General features: G+C 35.9%; 1 protein-coding gene across 3 annotated transcripts in view; it reads right to left on the bottom strand.

The window, feature by feature from the left end:
• Window positions 1-26,220, bottom strand: part of LOC135227060 (structural maintenance of chromosomes protein 6-like) — a 287,005-nt gene that overhangs the window by 39,365 nt on the left and 221,420 nt on the right. For all 3 annotated transcript variants that reach the window (XM_064266876.1, XM_064266875.1, XM_064266877.1), the window contains exons 19-22: window positions 20,859-21,046; window positions 16,081-16,246; window positions 15,775-15,888; window positions 6,108-6,202 (exon numbers count right to left, since the gene is read on the bottom strand). In XM_064266876.1, the coding sequence (XP_064122946.1) occupies window positions 6,108-6,202; window positions 15,775-15,888; window positions 16,081-16,246; window positions 20,859-21,046 (563 nt within the window). The remainder of the gene's footprint in view (window positions 1-6,107; window positions 6,203-15,774; window positions 15,889-16,080; window positions 16,247-20,858; window positions 21,047-26,220) is intronic.

Below are 26,220 nucleotides of genomic sequence, written 5' to 3'. Positions count from 1 at the left end.
AACCATCGTTTTTCGCCAGTAAAAGTCAGTGCTAGCGATTTATGATTGTTATCTCCAAGAGTTTCGTTCTTCACTTGATGATTTCATTACCGAAGTTCATGGAAACTTCCAACTTGCAAGTTAAGTATGGCAGCCCTCAGGAACAACGGGGGTTCTGTTCCCGGTCAATACTGCTAACCAAAAATTGGTGATAACAGCATTAAAAATGTTTAATGGCACTGCTAACCTAATACTATTGGCGCTGTTAACCAGAGATCAGCGCTGCTGTTAACTAGAGATCAGCGCCGCTAACCGGATATCGGCGCTACTAACCAGGGATCGGCACAGAAAATCCAGTTAACAGCATCGCTAGACAAGCGTCGTAAAACCAGATAGCCGTTAACTGATGGATGTAATTTCAACTTCCATCTAAAAATATTTTAGTTAGACCATGGAACAATTATTTTAACGTGCGTGAAAAGCCATAAACCGCTTTTTTTCACCAGTAGCTACAAGTCGGCGATTCTTACAATTTGTGATTGCTAGCTACATGTAGAGGAGAATGTTGTTATGAAGAATTTATCATCCTATTTGTTAGTTTTATCTAAAGTAATGTTCCAAAATTTTTATTAATATAATAGATAATCTGTTCAGATAATGATGTCAGCAATAATCTACCAGGCAGTAGACTACAATCAACGTTGATTCAGTGAGAATATGTTAGGTAGATTGTAGTAGTTATTGGATTATCCAGTAACCTGAATATCCTGTTAGGCTACAGACCTAGGCAGTATCCTAAGTTTACACTGAAGATCTTAGGATTAAATAAAAGGCTACAGACATTGGTAATTCTAGGCAATAACTCCACATGGACTGCAAGGAATGGTCAGCGAATACGAAAGCCAAAGGGATTGGGTGTACAATGTATTTTGCCATGTTTAGTACTAGCCCCTGGGGGTCAATTACAGTTGCCCCCAAAAAACAACAGTAAATTCTTAATAAGCAACCCAAATACTACAGGAAACTGTAATTTCCAAAGAAATACCTGACACAGTTATTACCTAGATCTACCCAGACATTTTCCCTTTTTATATAACCTGTATATCTAAGCATTACCTTAATACTTAGACTATCATGCGCATACACTTTGAAGGGAATTAAATAATCTAGCTTGATTTGAAAAATAACCTAGGCTAGGTGACAGGCTAGCCTAGCTTTAGTAGACCAAAATTAGTTAATCAGGACTGGACAATAACCGAGACCAGATGATAGCCTAACTATAAAATTTCACATTAGTAATTTACTGCTTTATATACACCAAAGACAGTACATAGACCAAATGGACTATGAGGTAGTAGTTCCTAGCAGAAGAATGGGTGGCACACCACTATGCAAGATTGATCGACTGCAAGCTTGTGTGCCTCTCTTACCTTTGGGGCCTGCTTTCACTTCTATGTCTAAGGAGACATAGTAGTTAGAGAAGTCGTTGAAAACTTTAAGACAAACCATGAAGAAGCAGACACACTAATCTGTGTTCACATAAAATCTTTGGACGATGGAACTGTCCAGAATGTGGTCGTGAGAGCATCCGACACAGATATTGCTGTCATACTGGTCCATCATTCCTGAAACATTTGAGGGAACATATATATGGACGGATGTCGATAAATCATTATGAATCGACAGAAGGTATATCAACATAACTGACAGACAATGAAAAGACAATTGGAAAGAAGCTTTCCGACGTCCTCCCTTCTTTCCACTCCTTTACAGGATCGGATTACACTTCTGCCTTTGTCAGAAAGGGCAAGGTACACCCATTCAAGCAATGGAAAAGGACACTGACACACAAACAGCATTTGCAGAAATGGCAAAAGAAAACCTGAGTGAGAAGACAACACAAGCTGTAATATCTTTCGCAGCAAGGATACAGGGTGTGAAGACAAAGGGGGCAGCCCTATCCTTGCATGCACATTGGCACCAAGTGTTTGAAAAACACTTTGGGTCAAAGTCAACAAACAAAGACCCATTGAAGAAATTAAGAGGCATCGATAAGACAATGATCCATTCTGTAAGGCAGAGATTTTCCTACATATCTGACGAGCATCTTTTTTTGCAAGAATGTGGGCAAATGCAGACATTACTGACATCCAGCAACACCCTACAGAGGATGATGGTTGGGAACTCCAAGATGAGTCTTATGAAATTTGTTGGTTCAATGGTCCCCAGATGCACTGGTAACAGACAAGGAAGCTACCAAAGAGGAGTCTGATGAGGACTTCTAGCTGCCTCTTCAGATGAAGAGGAGGATCTGTCATCATCAGATGAGGATGGGAGTCGGATGATAACTAATTAACCCATGCTATCTATAAAGCTAGTAAACTGAGTACATTTTTACTTGATTTTGACACTTCAGGTTTGTTAAATTTGTTTTTTCCAAAATAAAATGATCACAAGGAATTTTTCTAAAAACCTTGTGCTCTAAGTAATTCCTCTGTGATTTTAAACACGTACACTCCATGTTAAATAGGTGTAATATTAGGTGTTGTTTGACCTTTCCACCATAATTTCCATTCTTAAGTTGGTGATTCTGAATCATAACAATATCCATGATGTTTTAAATGTGTACCTTCCTTGTTAATTAAAATGTTAATTAGGGGTCACTGACTGTGGTATGCCCTTTGACCTACTCTTAAGTGTCCTTCCCACCTCAACTTCCATTCTTAAGTTGGTGATTAATATTCAGGTGACCACCACCTACAAATCCCAGTGGTTTAGTACTTGTACCTTTCATGTTAATTCAAACCTAAATCAGTGTAAATTGACAGCATTCTTAAGTGACCTTTCCACCAGAAATTCCATTCTTACCTTGCAGATTTAGATTAAGTGTGGTGCCCATAATTTGGCATAGAAATTAAAGTTTTACCTGTCATGTTAATTAAATCCAATTTGGATGGTTTTCAGGTGGCGCCCCCATCACACCACCACCTCTGGAATGTAAGAATGGTTGTTCTGTTTAAAGGTTGGCTACTACTACACCCCAAGCACCTCAGATATTTTGTACCTTCCATGTATATTAAACTTCACCCAGCTCCCAGACTAATAAGGCAAATGGTGATGCTACGCAGCAACAAGAGGTAGTAAGGGTATCCCTCACACCTCCCACTTGTAGTACATCTATCAAACAACTTTGTTGTGTAGAATAGCCTGTTCCATCCCACGCTGAATGTAATTCCTATGAAAAGATCTCAGGTTTGTATGTTAGGAAAAGTACAAATTACTTTTAAAATTTGGCATATTTCGTTATTCATCAAATGTATCCAATTTTGTAAAAATAAAGCAGTTATTTTGTACTTAACAAAGTTACCTGTTAAATACATTAGATTTATCAGACACTGAAACTAACAGGACTGATGGTTTGCATTATCTGGTAAGCATGACTGATATATTGGATTGGGAGATGAACGCGCCTACAATTTCCAGTCTAAAGCTATGAGCTTTCTCAAGTTGGTCATTCTGCATCTGTCTTCTACCTTGTAAGAACCGTCTGATTTAAATGTAAATATTTTGTATTTTTCTTTTGCAAGTAGAGTTAATACAGTTATTTTTTGTGTAGTACTGAGAACTCATTACAGTATACAGTGCTACCGTACTTAAATAGTATAAAAGTATTTGCAGTACACCTATATTTATGCTTTAAAAGCAATTTTGAAAAAAGTGAAAGTGACAATCTTTGTTAATCTTTGTTCATCCCAGCATATGCTTGAAAATCCTTGGATGTTTCATTAAAGAATGTAATTACATGAATGTACTCTTGCAAATCACTGCTAATCACATGCACACTCTATTATACATTTGATTAACAAACCAATTAATTCAAGTTCCCTTTTCCCGGACCTGCTACTTCTTGAAAAGCATCGGCACAAAATGACAAATTTTTAAATAAATTTGTATTTTTCATAACTAACAAACCTGAGGTCTTAACAATAGGATAATCTTCTAGCTGGAAAACCGGTAAAAACAGTCCAAGATTGTAAAACAAGGAATCTATGGCATCTGGCAACTCATGTATATACGGAGTGGATGCTTGGTCATCGACCAAGATCATACCCCAGCAAAATATCAGTCTTTCTTCCAATCCAGGATACATGAGAGGGGCAGCTAGAGGTGGGCAATTAACGTTAAGACCTCAGGTTTGTTAGCTATGAAAAATACAAATTGATTCAAAAATTTGTCATTTGTTCATATGCAGAACAAACCTTCGGTCTTCACGATAGGATAGACTTATACTTGGAGGGAGGTATAAGTATCCACAACTGGCTGTGGATTCAGCCTGTCTGACCACCTTTCTTAGAAGATCAAGTTTTAAGGAAGGGGGTCTGAGCCCGTGAGTGAATAGATAAACGAGTATCTAAAAACTTAACCTTCTGGGATAAAACACAATGAAAGATGTCCAGATTCATTGTTATCAGTGGAAGGTAAAAAGAATTCTGTCTGTTCCAGCAACAAATCACATGCCACAGGGATTTGTTACCACTCCTCTCTCCCCTTGTAAGAGAGAGGAGTAAGTGCTACTGAGAAACAAATTTGTTATTTGTATAGGAATACACAAATACTGCAATCATTATGGCTGCCACACTCACCGGTATCAGACCAGTTCCAGCTTATGACGTGTGAAATTCTTCACCCCCCCTGCCAGGAAGAAGACAAGGGAAAAAGAGAAAGGAGACAAGCCATCTCCCTGATTCTCTCTCCCACACAACCATCTTAGGTAAGATACCAACTGTCCCACTGGGGGAACTGGATGAGTTACTCAACTTGATGGGCAGCCACCACCGCACCCAAGGAAAAGTGTCTAAGGACCTGTAGGCAACGTCCTTCAGAAAGGAGGTGAATGTGGTCTGCTTTAGCCAGGAACCAACATCCAAAACCCTATGAACCGACAAATTCTTCTAGTTGCAAGAGAGGAACTCAATCCTCTGATGTCATATGCTCTAGCCTGCGCAGACTTTGTGGCAGAACTATCCAATGAGAAGTATGCCTTCAGGAGGATCTTGGAAACCTCCATTCTTGACCGACCGGTGCTAACACAAAAGTCAATGACCCTTGGTCCTAGGTGGAGAATCCTCAGATAGCAGAGCCGAGCTTTGACAGGACAAAGCAAGAACTCCTATGGATCACTGTCTACCCATTCATTCCGGAGTAGTAGAATGAAAACGAGACAGACTTTCATCATGAACCGAGGGATTCTGAGTCTTACCTACAAAATCCTGGACAATTCGAAGGGCACAGACCTCTCATCCCTGATGTTGCCATGAAGTTAACCCTCTCTTTTGAGAAAGTCAATGCAAACAGGAAAAACTGTCTGAGTCAGATCTCCCATTAACTGTTGACATAGTGGTTTATGTGGAGCTCAAGTGAGACTATTCAAGACCAGAGTAAGATCGCACATCAATCCATATGTGCAGAGTATCACTTTTATTTTATGAAGAACTGAAGCATCTGGGATGAATTAATTACTGTGAAATGTGCTAGAAATAATTAATTGATCTCATTAAAAATTACTTCTTTTATTTTTTCACAATAATTATATTTTGTGAAAACTGTAGCACTGTTTGAAGGGAGAAAAGCAAGTCTCTAATATGAATATGAGAGAGAGAGGCACAAAAATCTTTAATGACAATGCCAACACAGATAGCTGGATATCTTCAGAATAAAAAAATAAAATCCATCAAATTAAATAGTAATAGGAAAAATTAAACACATCCCATTCACAGAATATAGTTCAAAGATTACTGAACTAAGAAAACAATTAACCATATTATGGGCACTTGTGGAAAATTATAAGATTGCCACCAATGCATGCACTCAGTCTTACATCAACTGTAGTTCCTCAGATAGTTATCAATTACATCCCGCAATAATCTCCAAAGTAGAACATAAGCAACTGTACAGCTAAAGTATAACCTCACAAAGTAACAGTTTACCTTGTAAACTTTTTATTGCTGACACCAGGAAATACTATTACAATATTGTAGTTAATATTTCACTCTGAGGATGGATTACTGGAAGTTTATTATTTGCTTAGTAACTAACAATGATGCAGCTCCTGTACAGTATAAACTTACTTTTTTGTAGTACTGTCAAGTTCAACCAAATTGCCCTCAATCTTTGACAGTTGAACTGCAAGAGTTTCATTTTCAAAGTTGAACACCAATCTTCCCTGGAAAAAAATAAAAATAAAAATTAAAGATATCACTACTTTAAACCTAACAAAATTATTTTTTGAAAGTGCTATTACTACAATTATTAAATTCATGTGATACATTTCCTTGATATCTCCTCAACAGAAAGCAAATACTCATTTATACATGTCTGTCTTAAACAACGTGTCCAAAAAGCTCAATAGAAAAATTAATTTGAGATGCAAGAACACTCATGCACAGATGTCATTAATGTATTGTCTTCCACTGTCTCTATTTGTACTTTTCTCCACTCTGTATCTCCTATAATCCTATAATGACTGCTAAAAACTTACAAAACCACATGAGGTGTAGGTACTAAGCACTGGTTGAGTACATTATATGCAGTCCTTGGTTAAGAAAGAGGAAATCTAGAATTAAGATTTGGGGCCTTAAAGGTGAAAAGGGGGAGCAATTTAGGAGGACAGTGAGAGAGATTGCTGAAAAGGGGAAATGTAGAATCTGGACAGGGTAACAGAGTGGAAAATATCTGGGCAGACATGAGAGAAATTTGTTCGGGGGAGGCAGAGTAACTGGTGGGAAGAACCAGCGGATATGGAGTGTCAAAAGTAGAAAAGTGATGGTGGAATGGAGACGTGCAAGAATCAATTAAAAGTAAATCAAGGCATGCACAAGGTGCAGAGGAATGGTACAGAGAAGAGGAAAGAGACACGAGACATACAGTAGGTATGGCTATTGGAAGGGCGGCAGAGCAGTTGAATGAAAGGCTAGAAACTAGGGTTCAAAACCGGTCAAGAATAACTGGTTATTAATTGGTAAAGATGTTTTGTTCGTAACCAGTCACTAGACCATTTTAACCAGTTAATCGTTTATCGTTCATTTCAATCCACATCAAGTCGATTAGTACTTACGTTTTAGCACTTCCTTGCAAGTTATGTGCTTTATTTTACCCATTTTTTTGGCTAATGATTATTAAAAATTATGAAAATAATTATCAATCAAAGAATAATAAAGAAAAAGGAAATAATGTATTTTGTTATTGTTGAATCAAAAGATGAGTTTATCCTTTCATTTAGCATTTTATCATCTTACATAGTACTCATATGAGACATGAAATACTTAGCGGAATGGAGTAATATACATGATACAAGAGGAATTGGGATGGTATTCCTTTGTGCTTAAAAGCTAAAACATGTTGTAATGCACTTGTATCAAAGACTTGTACGTATATACATTTGGTATTTGAACTTTCAAGCTAGGTATTTACAAGCATTTTTGAAGGGGTTCCAAGTATTTGCAAATTTTAGCTATTCATGAGGGGTGGGGTCTGGTGTGCATCCCCCTTGAATACGGGGGCTCACTATATCATCCTTTATTTCAGTTCAGGACCATATACATGGAATACACAAATACAATACACACAATCTGGAAACATGAGATAACATGATAAAAATCATAACCCGCAATATCCACACAGTTGCTGAAGTAAAAGAAAAAAATATTCATAAAAATGGAACACTGTTTACAGATATGGCCTGCAAACAAAAGGTTGCAGGGGAAGGTAGGTGGCTGAAGATGGAGTTTTACAGGCTAGGAGGGGTGTGGTAATGCTGTGTGGAGTGGGTAGAGGGGTCGGCGTACATTTGGTTTCATCAGTTTTTATAATTTATTTTTTTGTATTTATGCCTTTTTCCACCCTTTAATTATAAGAGGATATTACAACTGTACTCTTCTGTAACTTGTAGAGAGAGAGAGAGAGAGAGAGAGAGAGAGAGAGAGAGAGAGAGAGAGAGAGAGAGAGAGAGAGAGAGAGAGAGAGAGAGAGAGAGAACCAATACCACGTTATAAAAAACCATACTTTCATATGTAAAGCCTAAACACGTTTATGTTGTTTTGCATTCTATTAAGATGGCCGGCCGAAACCCTTATATATGGTGGTATAGGGCGAAATAGGGCGAAAAATGCAAAGTCATGAAAAAATTCATGGAGCTTCATATGGCAATTGATAATACGTACACAAAATATTTCATCAAAATTCCTCTTACTTTCGTAGTTACAGGGTAATTAGTTAACGTAACTCAATAAGCCTAAAACATTGATCCATACAAGAAGATGGAATATTTCTTCTATTATTGTAAATTTTGATAATTATTGTCAAAGAAATTGGAAGAAATGGCATCTGTAGACATTCCCCGAGTCAAGAAGAGACTTCAGTTAGCTACCAACCAAGTCCAACCATCAGTGCGAGCACAAACTTCAAGTAGTCTACACGTTCCATTTCACCTCTGACATTCGCTTGCATTTACGTATGTTTATATGTTTCGGCAAGAATTTCATCATGCCAATGAGGAAAAGACAAGGAAAACTTCTCGTTAACATACAGACGAAGAAAAATCGCTCAAGTATTATTACAGAATATCATAATATACGCGTAGTTAGTGAAGAGAGAGGGGAGGGTTGCCCAGTAATGCCCCCTTCTTGCCTGACAGCACATGTCACACTGTGCCCAAGGCTACGATCTTTGAGCAAAGAGATCTTCATTTATGATAAATAACATAGTTTTGGTTTTTTAATACCCAAAATGGAATATGAAATTCATAATAATCATGATTTACTAAATTGTCTTTGTAAAAAGAAAGTACACTTTCGAGTTTCACCTCTGACATTCTCTTGCATTTACGTTTGTTTATCTTTGTTTCGGCAAGAATTTCATCATGCCAAAGAGGAAAATACAGGGAAAACATCTCGCTAACATACAGAGGAAGAAAATTTGCTGTAATAAGCCGAGTTAGTGAAGGGGAGAGAGAGAGTTGCGTAGGAAGGCGTGCCCCATCTTGCCTCAAGCAGTGCCCAAGGCTACGATATATGAGCAAAGGGATCATCATTTATGATTAAATTATGATAAATAAAATAGTTTTAGTTTATTAATACACAAAAAAGAAATATACATTCATAATAATCATTATTTACTAACATTGTTTTTATAGAAATACGAAGGAAAACTTTGAACGCCCGTATCTCAAAACTATACTTATTGACCTTCAAAATCTATCTTCTCACTTAATTTTAAAGCTATAACATTGGAATTTGGTATATAACTCAGAAAGACATTATAGAACAATCAAATAGAGCCCTTTTTTCCAATTTTTGTTTCGTCTTTTTTATAAATTTTTTTCTCCTGATTTATAGGGTTTATTTTTTTACCATATTGAAAAATTCATATCTAGCAAATAAATGACTTTTAGAAAAAAAACTCCCCATTCGATTAGAGGTCTACATCAGGTCTATATATGGTAGTAATCCTAGGTCTTAATATTAAATATCAACGGAGGAGATAGAATTTGAAAAATGGTTATTTTTGGGATAAATCGCCCTGGCGTCACAAAACCGAAGGTCAGAGGCGAAAATCATATGCGGTTTGGAGATGTCCCAAGTCACCTTATTAACCCTTAAACGCCGACTGGACGTATTTTACGTCGACATTTTTTGTCTCTCGGGTGCCGACTGGACGTATTTTACGTCGACATACAAGTTTTTTTAAAAATTCGCAGAAAAATACTTTTAGGCCTACCAGCCGAAAACTCTTGAATCACGCGCCTTGGGGGATGCTGGGAGTTCACGGATCAAGGTGTTGTTTTGTTTACAATCGTTACGCAGGCGCGCAAGCGCGAATTTCTTTCTTGCCGCACTAAAAAGTATCTGACACATCTCGGAAATTATTTCGTCACTTTGGCATAATTTTTGTACCATTCAAATTAGCAGTTACATGGAGTATTATATATGAAAATATGCGCATTTTTATGTTGAATACAATAAAAAAAATACTCATGATTGTAGCTTTTATCAGTTTTGAGATATTTTCATATAAATAACGATAAGTGCCAAAATTTCAACCTTCGGTCAACTTTGACTCTACCGAAATGGTCGAAAAACGCAATTGTAAGCTAAAACTCTTATATTTTAGTAATATTCAATCATTTACCTTAATTTTGCAACTAATTGGAAGTCTCTAGCACAATATTTCGATTTATGGTGAATTTATGAAAAAACTTTTTCCTTACGTCCACGCGGTAACTCTTCCGAAAAAAATCATACATGCGATTGTGGTAAGGTTTGCACCATTTTAAAATTAGCCGTTACATAAAGTTTTATATATGGAAATGTGTGCAATTTCATGCACAATACAACTAAAAACAACCCATGGTTGAAGCTTTTATCAATTTTGAAATATTTTCATATAAAAAATGATAAGTGACAAATTTTCAATCTTCGGTCAATTTTGACTCTACCGAAATGGTCGAAAAACGCAATTGTAAACTAAAACGCTTATATTCTAGTAATATTCAATCATTTACCTTAATTTTGCAACAAATTGGAAGTCTCTAGCACAATATTTTGATTTATGGTGAATTTATGAAAAAAAATAACATTTTCTTTATGTCCGCGCGGTAACTCTTCCGAAAAAATCATACGTGCGATTGTGGTAATGTTTGCACCATTTTAAATTAGCCGTTACATAAAGTTTTATATATGAAAATGTGCGCAATTTCATTTTTGAAATATTTGCATATAAATCACAATAAATAAAAAAAATACCGCGTTCGGTCAACTTTGACTCTACCGAAATGGTCAAAAAACGCAATTGTAAGCTAAAACTCTTACAGTCTAGTAATATTCAGTCATTTATCTTCATCTTGAAACAAATTTGAAGTCTCTAGCACAATATTTTGATTTATGGTGAATTTAAAAAAAAACTTTCTCCGCCACAAATCTCCGAAATGCGTACGTCCCATTCTCGGAATATTTGCTCCGTTTCATATTAGGCATTTTATAGGGTTTTATATATGAAAATGTGCGCAATTTCATGTAGAATAAAACGAAAAAATATGTGGAGGTTGTAGCTTTTCTAATTTCCAAAATAATTGCATATAAAAAAAATATATAAAAAAATTCGACATTCAGTCAACTTTAACTCTTCAGATATGGTCGAAAACTGCAATTGTAAGCTAATACTCTTACAGTATAGTAATATTCAATCATTTGTTTTCATTTTGAAAAAAATTGGAAGTCTCTAGGACAATATTTAGATTTATGGTGAATTTTTGAAAAAAATATTTGTTTACGTCCGCGCGTTACGAATTCATGCATTATTTTGCGATAACATTTTCTCTGTGTTGCTTTTATCGTTTTACAATGTGCTATATACCAAAATGATCGCAATTTAGCGTACATTACAACGAAAAAAAGTAACTTGTTACCTTTAACCGTTTTGCGCACAGCGCGATTTGAATACAATTAAATATGAAATTTTGGTTTTTGTGCTATCATATACGTATCGCATAAGTATTTATATATGATAATGATATTTTTTTCATTTCTGATGGTTGCATACTAAACTTCAGCCAATGACAAAAAAAGGAGCCAAAAATGAACTTTTAATCTTGAAAACTAAGCGCGCTGTGATTTTTTGAAAAAAATATTTTTTCCGAAACACCTTCGGCACACAGGAGACAATTTTTATTTTACCGCTTCAGCGTTTAAGGGTTAAGTGGTATGAATATCAAAGTCCTGTCCTTAAAAAATGGCATTAGCCGGCTGGCCCCCTTAAAGGATATTACTGTACTGAATAGTAACTTGTAATAAAATAATCATGCACACCACAAAAATAAGAGAAAGAACAACCAATACTAAAAGAAACACCCTACTGTACATTTGTACAGCTAATAACATGTTTATAGTTTTCACATTCTATTAATCCTTAGGAGCTAGGGTAATATATCGAAATGCAGCAACCCATGACGGCAAAACTTTGAGGTTGGTAAAAAAAAAAAATAAAAAAATAAAAAAATCAGTGCTTGTGATCTATTTGCGAAAAAGTCTTTGGTCAGGTTCTAGTGTAAAATATCCCAATCATATCAACGACACAGAGGAGCCTCTCCGTTCTTAGTTGCTTTTCTCATCAACGTAGTATCTGTGTGAAACAGGGTTTTCCAGCATACTTGTCATAAACTCAAAACCAAGTTCTCGAATGAATGTGGAAGCCGCCCTTCATTATGCCTCGGTAAAACCTGCTCCCCAGCTGATTAGGCTAGTTGATGAAAAACAGTTTCAGTAATCTCATTAACCCTCTTACGCCGATTGGACGTTTTAAACGTCGAGTCAAAATGTCTCCCGTATGCCGATTGGACGTATCATACGTCGGCTCAAAAAAGTTTTTTTAAAAATTCGAGGAAAAATACTTATAGGCCTACCAGCCGAAAACTTTTGTATCACGCGCCTTGGGGGATGCTGGGAGTTCACGGATCAAGGCGTTGTTTTGTTTACAATCGCTACGCAGGCGCGCAAGCGCGAATTTCTTTCTTATCGCACTAAAAAGTATCAGTGACACATCTCGGAAATTATTTCGTCACTTTGACATAATTTTTGCACCATTTTAAATTATCCTTTACATGAAGTATTATATATGAAAATGTGCGCAATTTCATGTAAAATACAACAACAAAAATACTCATGATTGTAGCTTTTATCAGTTTTGAAATATTTTCATATAGATAACGATAAGTGCAAAAATTTCAACCTTCGGTCAACTTTGACTCTACAGAAATGGTCGAGAAACGCAATTGTAAGCTAAAATTCTTATATTATAGTAATATGCAATCATTTGCCTTAATTTTGCAACAAATTGGACGTCCCCAGCACAATATTTCGATTTATGGTGAATTTATGAAAAAACGTTTTCCTCACATTCGTGCGATAACTGTTCCGATAAATTTTTTCGTGCGATTGTCCTAATGTTTGCACCCTTTTAAATTTGCCGTTACATAAAGTTTTATATATGGAAATGTGCGCAATTTCATGCACAATACAACAAAAAACAACCATGGTTGTAGCTTTTATCAGTTTCGAAATATTTTCATATAAATAACGTTAAGTGCAAAAATTTCAACTTTCGGTCAACTTTGACTCTACCGAAATGGTCGAAAAACGCAATTGTAAGCTAAAACTCTTATATTCTAGTAATATTCAATCATTTACCTTCATTTTGCAACGACTTGGAAGTCTCTAGCACAATATTTCGATTTTTGGTGAATTTATGAAAAAAAAAAAAAACATTTTCCTTACGTTCGAGCGGTAACTCTTCCGAAAAAATCAGAATTTTTTTGTGCGATTGTCGAAATGTTTGCACCATTTAAAATTAGCTGTTACATAAAGTTTTATATATAAAATGTGCGCAATTTATGTAGAATACAACTAAAAATGATTTGAAGGTTGTAGCTTTTCTCTTTTATTTGAAATATTTGCATATAAATCACGATAAATAGAAAAAAACCACGTTCGATCAAATTTGACTCTACCGAAATAGTTGAAAAACGCAATTGTAAGCTAAAACTCTTACGGCCTAGTAATATTCCGTCATTTTTCTTCATTTTGAAACAAATTTGAAGTCTCTAAAACAATATTGTGATTTATGGTGAATTTTTGAAAAATATATTTACCTTCACTCGCGCGCCGATTCGCGGCCGCAAGTCTCCGAAATACGTACATCGTATTATCCTAATATTTGCTCCTTTTCATATTAGCCTTTTTATAGAGTTTCATATATCAAAATGTGCGCAAATTTATGAAGAATACAATAAAAAATAATTGAAGGTTGTAGCTTTTTTCATCTTCGAAATATGTGCATATAAAAAAATATATATATAAAAATTTTGACATTCGGTCAAATTTAACTCGTCCGAAATGGTCGAAATCTGCAATTCTAATCTAAAACTCTTACAGTATCGTAATATTCAATCATTTGTCTTAATTTTGAAACAAATTGGAAGTCTCTAGAACAATTTTTAGAATTACGGTGAATTTTTTAAAATAAAATTTTTTTACGTCCGCGCGTTACAAATTCGTACATCATTTTGTGATAATATTTTTCCGGTGTTGCTTTTATTGTTTTACTATGTATTATATATCAAAAGGATTGCAATTTAGTGTACAATACAACGGAAAAAAAATTAACTCGTTAGCTTTGACCGTTTTTTGCACAGCGTGATTTGAATACAATTATCTATGAATTTTTTTTTTTCGCTACCATATATCGCATTATTTACATATGATAATGATATTATTTTTCATTTCTGATGATTGCATACTAAACTTCAGGCAATGAAAAAAAAATGAGCCAAAAATGAACTCTTAATCTTCAAAACTAAGCGCGCTGTGATTTTTTGAAAAAATTATTTTTTCCGCTTCCACGGTCACTCCAAACCGGCGCCGGCATACAGGAGAGGTTTTGATTTTTAGGGCTTCGGCGTAAGAGGGTTAACTTTCTTTGCTGCTGGTGTAATAATAATGTATTTTGTTTTTGGAGCTCAGTACCATAAACTTGAAAATGTACTGTATAGAAACAGGTAATAAAAAAAAAAATCCATATTTTTTATGGATATGTCAGAAGAGCTATGTATGTACTTCCCTGCTGCATAGTACTTGCAAATATACACAATGGAATTTTTTCTGACGTTTTGCTGCCGAAAAGGTATGTGGTAAAAAAAAGGTTGAAAACCCCTGCCTTAATGGACGGATACCCCAATATGAGTAGCATAACAGGTATTGAGTGGTGGATGGATTCACTCTAGGTGGCTCATGAGATTGTTGTGAGTTTGACTTCAAGGGGGCATGTTGTGTTTCTATTCCTCCCATAACATCTTTTCACTACTTGCTCATAAATATACCCAACGGTTGCTGCTTTTAGTTCTTACCCTTATAATAGTATGACACTTATAATTGTAATTTTGCAAAGAAAAGTGCAAAGAAATATTAGAAAAAACATGTATAATCCAAAAAAGTTAATACATCTTCAATCTCAATAAATTTAGGTAAATATTTTACAATAATCATACTCAGAATTTATCAATAATTTTAGTTATCTGTTTTGAAATTGTATGCTCTGTAATTATAATTTTGTCAAATAAAATTATTTCTTAGAAAAATTATGTATAACTTGGTATAATTTGTTATTGTCTGGTAAAAGAGGCCCCACAAGGGGTTGTAAATAGTCTTTCTCAACTTCTTGTGGAAGATAGGGAGAATTAAAAAAGAAAAAAAAATCTGACACCTTGTGCATATCTTCCTCTTTCCATTCATGTGTTTTTTCCTTAAATTGGTCAACCTCAGTTTGTCTGGTCAGGGGTGCTGCAAGTTTTTTTTTTTTTTCTTTTAACCCAGCTCTTAAGGGTTAATAAAGGGAAAATAAAGTTATCAAGAATAAATAAGATAAATATAGGTATAGAAAATATAAACAAAGCAATTACAGGCAGTCCCCAGTTAACGACGGGGTTTCCATTCCTGGCCTAGCGCTGCTAACCAAAAATCGCTGATAATTATGGTAATAAATGGGTTTACAATGTCGTAAGCGCCAATAAACTGCTTATTAGCACCGTTAACCTCTTATTGGCACTGATAAACTACTTACTGACACCGAAAACCTCTTGCCATTACTGGAAATATGGTTAATGACATCATTAGCCAAGCGCCATAAAACCAGAATTTGTAAACTGACGCCACCAATAAGTGAGGACTGCCTATTAGTATTAGTAATTACCTTAAGATTGCGATTGCTCAAGATTTCTTTGAAACGTGTCTTCACAATAATGGAAACCACTTTGCGAACACTCTTTCCCATTTGACATCGTTCCCTTAGACTCTTTTTGAGTTTCTGAAAAAAACATAAATATCAAAAAGCACTCTACAATGCTTAGGTCAGCACAAAATGAATTCCAGCTGATTGACTGAAAATTATATCCATTCTACTTCCTATCAATTATACAGTACTTTAAAAACATATATATATAAATCATCACATCTCAAAAGACACTCTTCATTTTATTTTGAAATAAACCTATCTTACCTGCATTAAGTTTTTGCTTTCTTGATGTTCTGCCTTTAGTCTTGCATATTTCTCTGTCATTTCCTTTAACTTCTCAGCTATTTTGACTGGATCTCCAAGACTTGTTTGCTCTCTATTTAGTTTTTCTTCTAAGGTTTTGTATTCTCTATCTATATCTATTGGGGACCTGGAAAACAAAATTTTTAATTTTTCAACATCTTTATATGACTACTACTAACAATATTCATAAAAAATTACAAGATACATTCAATTATGTACCTGTGATGGTTCTACACATATAAAAAGTAATTTTAAATTACTACCTGGTCCAGTCAAGATCTACATAAAATACTTAAAATAATGATACCTAAGTTAATATCTTTAATTAACTTGAAAACGTAACTACCTGTACCCTTTTTGCTGACTTGTTGCTTGTACATATTTGTATATAATTTGAGGAGATGTGATTGCATGCAGATAATGTTGAGTTGTGAATAGTGCTTACTGTATATACTCGCATAACAAGCAATCTCGCATATCATGCGACCCCAAATTTTCATCCTTAAAAATTAGTTTATCATGTATCTCTCATATCATGTGAATTAAATTTATGAGACCAAATAACAATAGGCTAACCTCTTTTCCTCCTCTTTATCTATTCCTTTTTTAGTTTGGCTAACCCCTTTTCCTTTATCTCTTAATCTATCCCATCTTCTAATTAAGTTTAAAAAACTAAAAGAGAATGCCAAAAGTATAATTAGTAATGATGTATTTGTTTTGAAAATGCACACACCCAGAAACAGCTGATTTGCTATGAACAACTAATCTGATAACAACAGTCTTTTTGCATGCATTTCAAACATTGTACCATAGTAAAAAATTACAGTAGTTATGTTACAAATGACGTTTAGGATAACAGGACTGATATATTTTTACATCACTATAGCCTTACTCGCTATGGATAAAAGATCGACAAGGGCATATTTTAGGGCTGTTGCCTTGTATAATAAGGCGCCCTATGAGGTAATGTTAGACTTGCGATAATCTTACGCTAAGTCGGTTGGTATTGCACTTCCATATTCAATGGAGTGTCTTGGGGTTTGTAGATCACTTACGAAGTTGGTATTATCTTCTTTGGTTATGACGACGATGTGTTAAACTCATGATGATTCGGTGATTAGGTGAGGATCTAGTAGAAACCACGAAGTACAAAAATACTTATATTCTCTGAATTTACATGGTGAAGATCAAGTAGGGTTGTACAAGTCTTCTAATGACGATAGCTTGATCGCTTCTGCCAATGATGATGGCTAATTCTATTCTCTCTACATGATAAAGCTTAGGTAAAGAGATACAGGTCTCTTCTAATGACGATAGCTAACTCTATTCTGCTTCTACTACCATCTCGGTTACCAGTCATAAAGGAACAGACAGTAGCTCGAACATATGAACATACATACAATGAGACACACTACAGATCACGTAGGCCGTTTGAATTATAGGTCAAGGTGTTTGTCTCAAGCAGGGAGCTTGGACTAAAGTTTATAAACAATTGAATGACCACAGATGACGGCATGTCAACTTGGCCTACATACTTTATTGTATACGTCATCTTTAGCGTCTCTAGTCTGATCACATTCCTGCAAGCAATCTGGTTGACCTCTTTAGTTTTAGTCTTTTATATATATGGACTAACATTCCATATTTTTATTATGTAATCATTACACATATACTGCTACATTTAATCTGTAAGTTTTAGCTGAAGTTGAGGAAAGAATGTTGATCCGCTAAAAACTATTATCGTGCATCGGCATGAAACTCCTACAAACTTCGGTATAGTACCATCAAACTCGATCGTAAACAAAATTTGAAACATGTTTTAATCAAAACTATTGGGCATGAAAGAACACATTTTACTGTTTTCACTCCAATAAAAGATAAATACATAAAGCTCCTAGTATTCTGATGAGTTAAAGTGAAAATATCGAACAGAATGTTGACTTTTGTTTACGCAATAAACATGCGCTCAGTGCCAACTACTAACATAAAAAATAACTAAATTTCGTTCACAAACGTTACATTTTCAAGTGATATTTCCACTTGAACAAAACATTCATTGCTATGTTTGCATTTTATAACACAAACATATATTAATATGAAAATACATATAATATTATCGGATGCAATGAAGTAAAACAAAACTTTTTGAAATATCCATGGAAAAGATGCAAATCTATTATGTTTGTATTTTATCATATGATACTAATATATGATTATTACATACTCGAATTTTATATCTCATGTAAGATGCGACCCCCTTAAAATTAGCTCCAAAATTAGGGCTTCAAAAGTCGCAAGATACGCGAGTATATACGGTAATCAGTAGACAGATATCATCTATTTAGAATGAACAAAACAATAAAAATGAAAGAGGCAGGATAACTACTCAGTCAAACTAGAAAATAATATTATCTATACAGTAATCCACCCATTATCTGCATTAATATAGCCCAAGGTCTGATGGATAATGGCAAGTAAAAAAATCTAAGGTTGTTCAAGGGCAACTCTGTACCCTTACTCACCTAACCTTGTAAATACTGTACTATATACCTGTAAAAACTCACTAAGCCTATAAACAACATCCATCACACTTTAAACTGAAATTTCTATGCAAAAGGCAATTAGCTACCATTTTCCCCCATACATTTATAACAAAATATACTACATAAATACACTTTGAAAAAAATGCTACCCCTTCTTTTTCTCTCTCTAGTAAATGACACAGTTCAGTAGGTATGTAGCCTACCTGTGTTTACTCACAGCCAACCATGGTTTTATGACCAATAATGTGTTTATACAGCAACTTCCTTATCAGTTCTTACCATATTGTATTACCATACACGAGATAATTTTGTGTAGGCTCCATGTGAACTACAGACCTAGACTAGCTCAGGTGTGACATTTACAGTATCCGTTTGTAAAAGTCAACTAGGCTATTACAGCTGTATTTAAGATAAAGGTAACAATAACAAAACTGTTATTTTACCAACTGAGTCCATTTGTACTGTATTATTATACTGATATCACCATATGTATAAAAAAATGATCGCCCAACCATTTGTAATGTTTACTTTCTCAGAATCACCTGATTGAGCCTACTACCAAAAGAATTAGGAAAATGAAAAATTATATATTAATTTATATTTTTCATAGCTTTTGGAAAATTTTATATTAATTTGTATTTTTCATAGCTTATACATATATAATAAGACGTCATTTGAGACAGAGAGGCAGTACATCTTCCCTTGCAGTCAAGACCACAAGTAACTCTCTCATGAGCTGCCCAATTAATTTGAGCCAGTCTAAAAGTTGCCATTAGTGAATTTATGGGCTATAGAAGTAATGGCAGCCCTTTCCCGCCCAATTCCCCCTAATTGATGGCACATAATATTGTTACTCACCATGAGTGAATCTGTCCACCACCCACAACCTGTTATTACTACTCATATGAGTATATCCATCTATTAAGAGTTCATTAAAATCCCACAGATCAACATGGCCAGTCTGCTCTTGAGTTCTATGTATCATCTAATTTTGTCAAGCTAACTGAGGAGCCCGAGCATATTTCTGGTAATAGATTAGAGCTCATATACACAAATGTTTCAACAATTGTCAATTCCACGTTCTAAGAGTATATAGTCCCTCCCAATCATTGTGCCATTTAGATGGACATGTATGTCAATCAGTACAATCCTAATCTCACCATTTGAAAAAGTCTGGCTGAAATCTAGAACCTTGGGATTGCTATTGGAGTTAGTTTGGCACTTAACATTTCAGCTGATATTTCAGACCCAGACCCCAAGAATTAATGTGCTCCTCAGGATAAAACACCAAAAGACATGGGGAGACACCTTGTAAGTGGGAGTTGTTCAAGTGAGTAGACAACATGACTGTCGAAGTCACGACAGTCACAGTAGAAGTGACTGACGACACCTTATTTGCCTTCCCACAATCAAGCAAAGATTCCCAGGGAGAGCCACAACTCCCTGAGCTGCTCCTCCTCTCACACCTGGAAAGAAAGTTGGGTTATTATGAGACTCTTCCCTTTGCCCTGAGAGTGTCTTCTGGAGGAAAACTTTCTCAGGTGAGTTGCCAGAATGGATATCCTCTTCTCTCCAAATGCTCAGTAGGAGTTGGCTCCCTTAGGAGTAGCAACAGCAGGAAGAAGGAAAGTTCTGGAGATGACCTTCGGTGTCACCAGTGGAGCAATACAATCTAATGACACGGAAGACTTTCTCTCTTTTCTTCTTTCATGCAAACTTCACCCACTGTTCTGAAAACCAGATATGACACTCCAAACGTGGACTATTTTGATTATGTTCATGGTTCCTACACAAAGTTAAGAGTATGTGAGGATACCCTTTCCCTGGGCAGAACCTGAATACCTGGAGTTTCCTCATACGGGAGGTGGAAGGCTGTAATAACTGATGGTTTTATCTCATCTTTATCAATCAAATAACCAGCAAAGCCAAGCCGAGTCTACTGACACAACAGCAGGCGGAAGTAAAGTGTAGTCCAGACCGGCAGGTGGGCAAGGCTCTCCCATACCTGTCAGCTAAAAACCACCTCTGAAAGTTAAGTGGCCATTCCAGCTTGCATTCACAAGGTAAATCCTGCGTAAAAAACAAGTTTGTATTTGTGTATGAACAAAAAATATCATATTAAAAAACTTTTGAACATGAATACAAAATCTAAGACCTAAGCACCTTGTAATGTACAAAAAAACACAAAGTTTTTACCTTGTGGTGTTCTTTCGTGGTAAAAACTTTTCCGCCATCATTACTTCTTTTCTTAGTCTCTCAGCTACTTCACAAATTTTCTTATCCAATTCTTCTTTCTTGTTGTTATGCAACTTACATTTTTTCTTTATAGCTTTCAGCTGTTCCGTACTTGACAGATATGATTCCTCTGTTTTTGTCATCACTTTCTGAAAATGCCAGGACTGATAAAATTCATACATACAAACAAGTTTGAAAGAAAAGCAATTCTATTACAAGAAATTTAAATGCAGTACATCACCCATAATACTTTATGTTGTAGCAAAGCAATCAACTCCTTGGAATATCTGTAGGGTCAAAAATATGTGTGAAGAAACACAAACTGTTCTGACTTACAAATTACTGTACATGCCAGAATACAAGCCAACCTTTTAACCTTAAAAAATATCCCCAAAACCTTAAATCCTGCCGAGATTTTCAATGATAGGTTAACCCCTGAAGTGTCCATAGTTGTATCAATAGTTAAATACCATCACAATTACTGAGACTGTAAAAAAAATCTGTAATAATGGTAAAAACAATAGTAATTCAAGTGAATCACATATAACACAACTATTGATATTGTAAACAAAACAACTGTAATTACAGAGGGTATTTCCCATAATTAGATGTTAGGATGAGCAAGCTCTCACTTTGTTACTGGTGTATGATCTCTATCCGTAATTCTAGAAACCGAAAAGCTCTAAAATTCTTGATATTTTCTGGAGAAAAGTGATCATTTGCAAAAGTTAAATGTATTACAGAATATAAACATTGTCATCACACGCCATCTCCATTTGATATTGTTTACATTCTCAAAATCTTGAATGATTGAGTACAATTGGTATCTTCATTGTCATTAACCACTAGAAGCAATGTAATTTGGAGATACTTTTTCTTGAAAATGAACAAAGTTGGGTTAAAACATGCACATCACTTGATTGTATAAGCATTAAGTGTAATTTCGCCAGTTCCGGACATCACTTTCGTCCGCTCTGCTATTCATTTAATTCAGCCTCGGTTATAACCTGCAGATTCAATATACTGGGATTCTTTCTTTGGATCTCCATTGCATAAGGAATGTGTAAAAATGTATTTTATTTTTACTTTTGGAAGCCACCTTTCAGAATCGGAAGGGTTTAACAACTTTAACTAAACTCTTAATAAATGCTGGGGAGAGAGAGAGAGAGAGAGGAAGAGAAGAGAGAGGAGAGAGAGGGCAGGAGAGATAGAGAGAGAGATGAGAAGAGAGAGACGAGGAGAGAGAGAGAGAGAGAGAGACTACTGCGCCCCGATTAGGTTGTTACACTGACAGATATCCATTAGCAAAATTAGGATAACAGTTGTATCGAGAATAACGATAATTTGAATAAAACTGTTGTTTTACTCTATCTAATCATAGTATGTACATGTATTATTATCATATAATATGACCAAATTGATCTGTCATTTGCATTCTGGTTTTATTTATATCCCTAAAATAATCAGTTGATTTCCTTTTACTGACATCATCACTGTCTTTAGTTGTCAAATGGGAACTTAATTCTGATATTTTTCTTTCGTAAATTAGCAAAGCTGGGTTTAAAAATTACAATTAAATGAGTATGTGTGATTTTACCACTTTCAGATGTTGCTTTTTACACCAAACCAAAGTGCAGTCTGCCCATTATTTGTAGTTCCCAGTCTTGCTTGATTAACGAGCCTTGTTGTTTACTAAAGGCCAATATTTCCTTAGTAGTATTTTATAATCAAACTAAAGGGTTATGTGATATCGACAGTTTCTCAGTTATCCTTTCCAACTTTAGAGGAATACATTTATGCGGATCTACTGACAACTGGTATTACTCAACCGATAGTGACGTCACAGGCTTTGAGCATTTGTTGTGATGTTTACTGTATAATTTTCCTTAGGAAATACAAAAGTATTTTTTTTGTAATAGTTAGCTTTGGTATGATAACTCCAAAAATTATTGTTTTTTATATTTATGTATACAATCACAAAGTAGAATGCACGATTCATGCCTTATTAATCTATTTCTCTTTTCGAAGATGGAAGAAATCTTATGTAATGACGTTAACAACAGTCACTGGTATCTATAGAATATTACTTCATAAAACTATTTTCCATGTGGCAAAACTGACGTGAATGAAACGAAGTGATAAAAAACTTCATATCACAACCACTGACATACATTACTAAGACAGGGGACACCTATCCCTATCAGTATTGCATAAACATAGTCCTTATATTATCATTTCAATATCAAGTTGAAGGTAGTTGAACGATTCCATTTGTTAAATTTTAAAGTAAACATTGGAAACTCACAAAAGTAGTAGGAATGGGCCTGGATGAAGGGGATGCAGAAGCATCCACTTGGGGAATATGGAATCCTTCCCAAGATAGAAGCACCAACTTCCTTTTGTGCTCTTTCTTCACGGAAAACTTCTTCCGCTGCTCAACAGGCCAGGAAAAACACTCCAGGCATTGATTGGTGGTACGATTACAAAAATTAGAATGACATCTAATGCACGATGTATGGGGCTCTGTCTCAAATGTAGGCAGGAAGCATGAACGCAGGAACCCTGGAAGGCTGGGACATGTACGTTGACACTCACTGGACTTCTTAGGCTGGTTACAGGTATCTACAATATATCCATGAAACACACAGACGCCCATAAACATAGGACAAGCAGAGAAAAGAATCATGGGCTTAGGAAAAAAACCGGTTTGGGAAGAGGAGAGCAAAAGCGAATGTCCACTTTCCAAGGTGGTTGAAGAAAGACTTACAGTCACACAGTTCAAGAGTGGTCTCTGACACACTTCCACCTAATATACATATTGGATGCCAGTTGCCACAGATCCCTTGGATACACAATTTTTTAATGTTTTTAACCGGTTTTCCAGTTGGTGCCAGATTTATCCTAATGTTAAGACTGAAGGTTTGTTCTGCGTACGAACAAATTCATTTTTAGACGACAAATTTTTAAATCAGTTTACATTTTTCATAACTAAAAAACCTGAGGTCTTAACATTGAGATAAATCTTCTAGCACAAGCTGGAAACTGGTAAAGTTAACAAAATTGTGTATGCAAGGGATTATTGGCATCTGTGCTCAATCATGAGTTATGTGGGATCACCCAAATACCCCTCAGCAACCCGTGATAACACCAGTTATTCTTCTAACCCAGGTTAATTGTTAGAGGGTTGGTTAGAGATGGGCCTTTGAATGTTAAGACCTTATTTGGACATAAAAGAAACGAACTATTGGTCCTAACATTAGGATAGACTTAATTTTGGTGGGAGGTAAGTAATATTAACCAAATGGAGATTTGCCACCATCGATCAGTTTCCTCAATAAAAGAATTCCAAGAAAAACTGATCATTATTTCAGAATCTAAGATATATATGAATATCATAGATTTAGGCTTCTGGGTTTCTATACTTTGTCATGGTTCATTGCATCTGCAGAAGATAAGAAGCTATCTGTCCTAATAACAAACCAAAGTATCTACTTCTGTAGGCTTGTTATCATTCCTCTCTCCCTTGCTAAAGAGAGGAATGTCTTGCTACTGATAGGTATCTTATAATCATGATTACTCTAACAGCATGGATACTTCACTCACCTGCATCCTGACCGTTCCAGCTTAGGACAGTACTCTTTTCTTACTGTCTACAGGCAAAGAAGGAGATAGAAAATACAAAAGAAAAGAGGCCAGTTATCTCATTCATTTCACTTTCCTAACCTCATCTTAGATAATATACAAACTGACCCACCAGGGGCACAGGATGAGTTACACAACTTGAGCAGCCACCACCGGACCAAAGGAAAAGTGTCCAAGGACCTATGGGTAACATCCTTCAAGTAAAAGGAAGTGAAAGTGGTTTGGCATAACCAAGAACCACCTCTCAGTATTCTATGAACAGACATATTCTTCTTAAATGCCAAGGAGGAGCTCAAACCTCTAACGTCATGGGCTCTTGCCCTCATGGCTTCATCAGACACTCTTGCCTCTGTTGAATAGGCATTCCTGATTGTTTCTCTTAACCAAAAAGAAACAGCATTCTTGGACACTTCTTTCTTGACACAGCCTGTGCTAACAAAGTCTTCAACATGCTAGTCTGAGATGTCAAGTTATGGAGGAGTTATGAAGTTCCATTTGACAACGTCTGTGTGTGTGTGTGTGTGTGTGTGTGTGTGTGTGTGTGTGTGTGTATGTGTTGTGTGTGTGTGTGAGAGAGAGAGAGACAGAGAGAGAGAGAGCGAGAGAGAGAGAGAAAGAAGGGGAAGGAGAGAGAGAGAGAGAGAGAGGGTGAAATTGCTGTATGGATAGTTAATGACTGAATTGGTTGTTGGTAGGTTCTGGGCTGTCTGCTGGTCCTGTTGATTGTTAGAGTTCTGTGTTTTGAGTGTTTTTAAGTCAGTCTTTGGTGAGAGCTGGTGAGAGTTAGTGGTGTCGGAAGCAGTTAGCCTATTTGAAGGATTGGAAATTAGTTGTTTTTTGTGTTTTGTTTTGTTGGATGGTTGCTGTTAAGTTAGTGTTTTTTTTTTGCTTAGAGTTGTTGTGCCTGTGCTGTTGTGTTGTTTGTGCAGTGGTCTTTTGTTGCGTTTTGTTGTTATATGTGATTTTTTGTGTTGTTGTTGGTATTTCTGTGACCTCAACCAATGGACAGCACAGGATAGCCGGGAGTATCTGGAGTGTTGGTAAGTACGTGTGTTTTGTGTTGTTTTGTTTTTGTATAGGTGTAGGTCAATTGTCCTGCGTGTATTTGTTGTGTAAAGAAGAAAGTGTGACTGAGGGTGGATTTTGGCAGGTGGATTGTTTAGGTTAAAGTGGGGGGGGATTTTGCACTTGTTTTTTTCTAGCTTGTGATCCCGCCACATTATTTTTTGGCACCCGAACAGGGACTGTTTGTGCGGCAGCTGCAGGGCAATTGAGTAGCGAGTTGTTTGATTGATGGAGAAAGTGAGGATGGAAGGGTTGAAGGAGATAGAGAGGCTGAAGTAGGAGCTGAGGTTGGCGAGGGAAGCTAAGGGAAGGCTGGAAGTGGAGAATGAGAGGTTGAGGGTAGAGTGTGAGGAGCAGAAGAGGGAGTTAGAGGAAATGAGAGGAATGTTAAGGAGTGCAAAAGTGGAAATGAAAGAAGAGGTGGAAGGAGCGGAAGAGAGAATGGTTGAGAAAATGGATGAAAAATTGGGGGTAATGATGAATGCAGTGCAAGAGATGATGCAGGAAATGATGAAGGGATTCATGGGAGAGGGAGTTGTAGGAGGTAGGCCTACTGGGTCTTGTGACGGACCAGGAGTGGTAAAGGAAGCAAAAGAGCGAGTGGACGAGTGTACGA

This window comes from Macrobrachium nipponense, chromosome 15, assembly GCF_015104395.2.
Source record: "Macrobrachium nipponense isolate FS-2020 chromosome 15, ASM1510439v2, whole genome shotgun sequence".
NCBI lineage: Eukaryota > Metazoa > Arthropoda > Malacostraca > Decapoda > Palaemonidae > Macrobrachium > Macrobrachium nipponense.
Note: the sequence above shows the minus strand (reverse complement) of the source record. Positions and strands in the feature narration are given on the sequence as shown.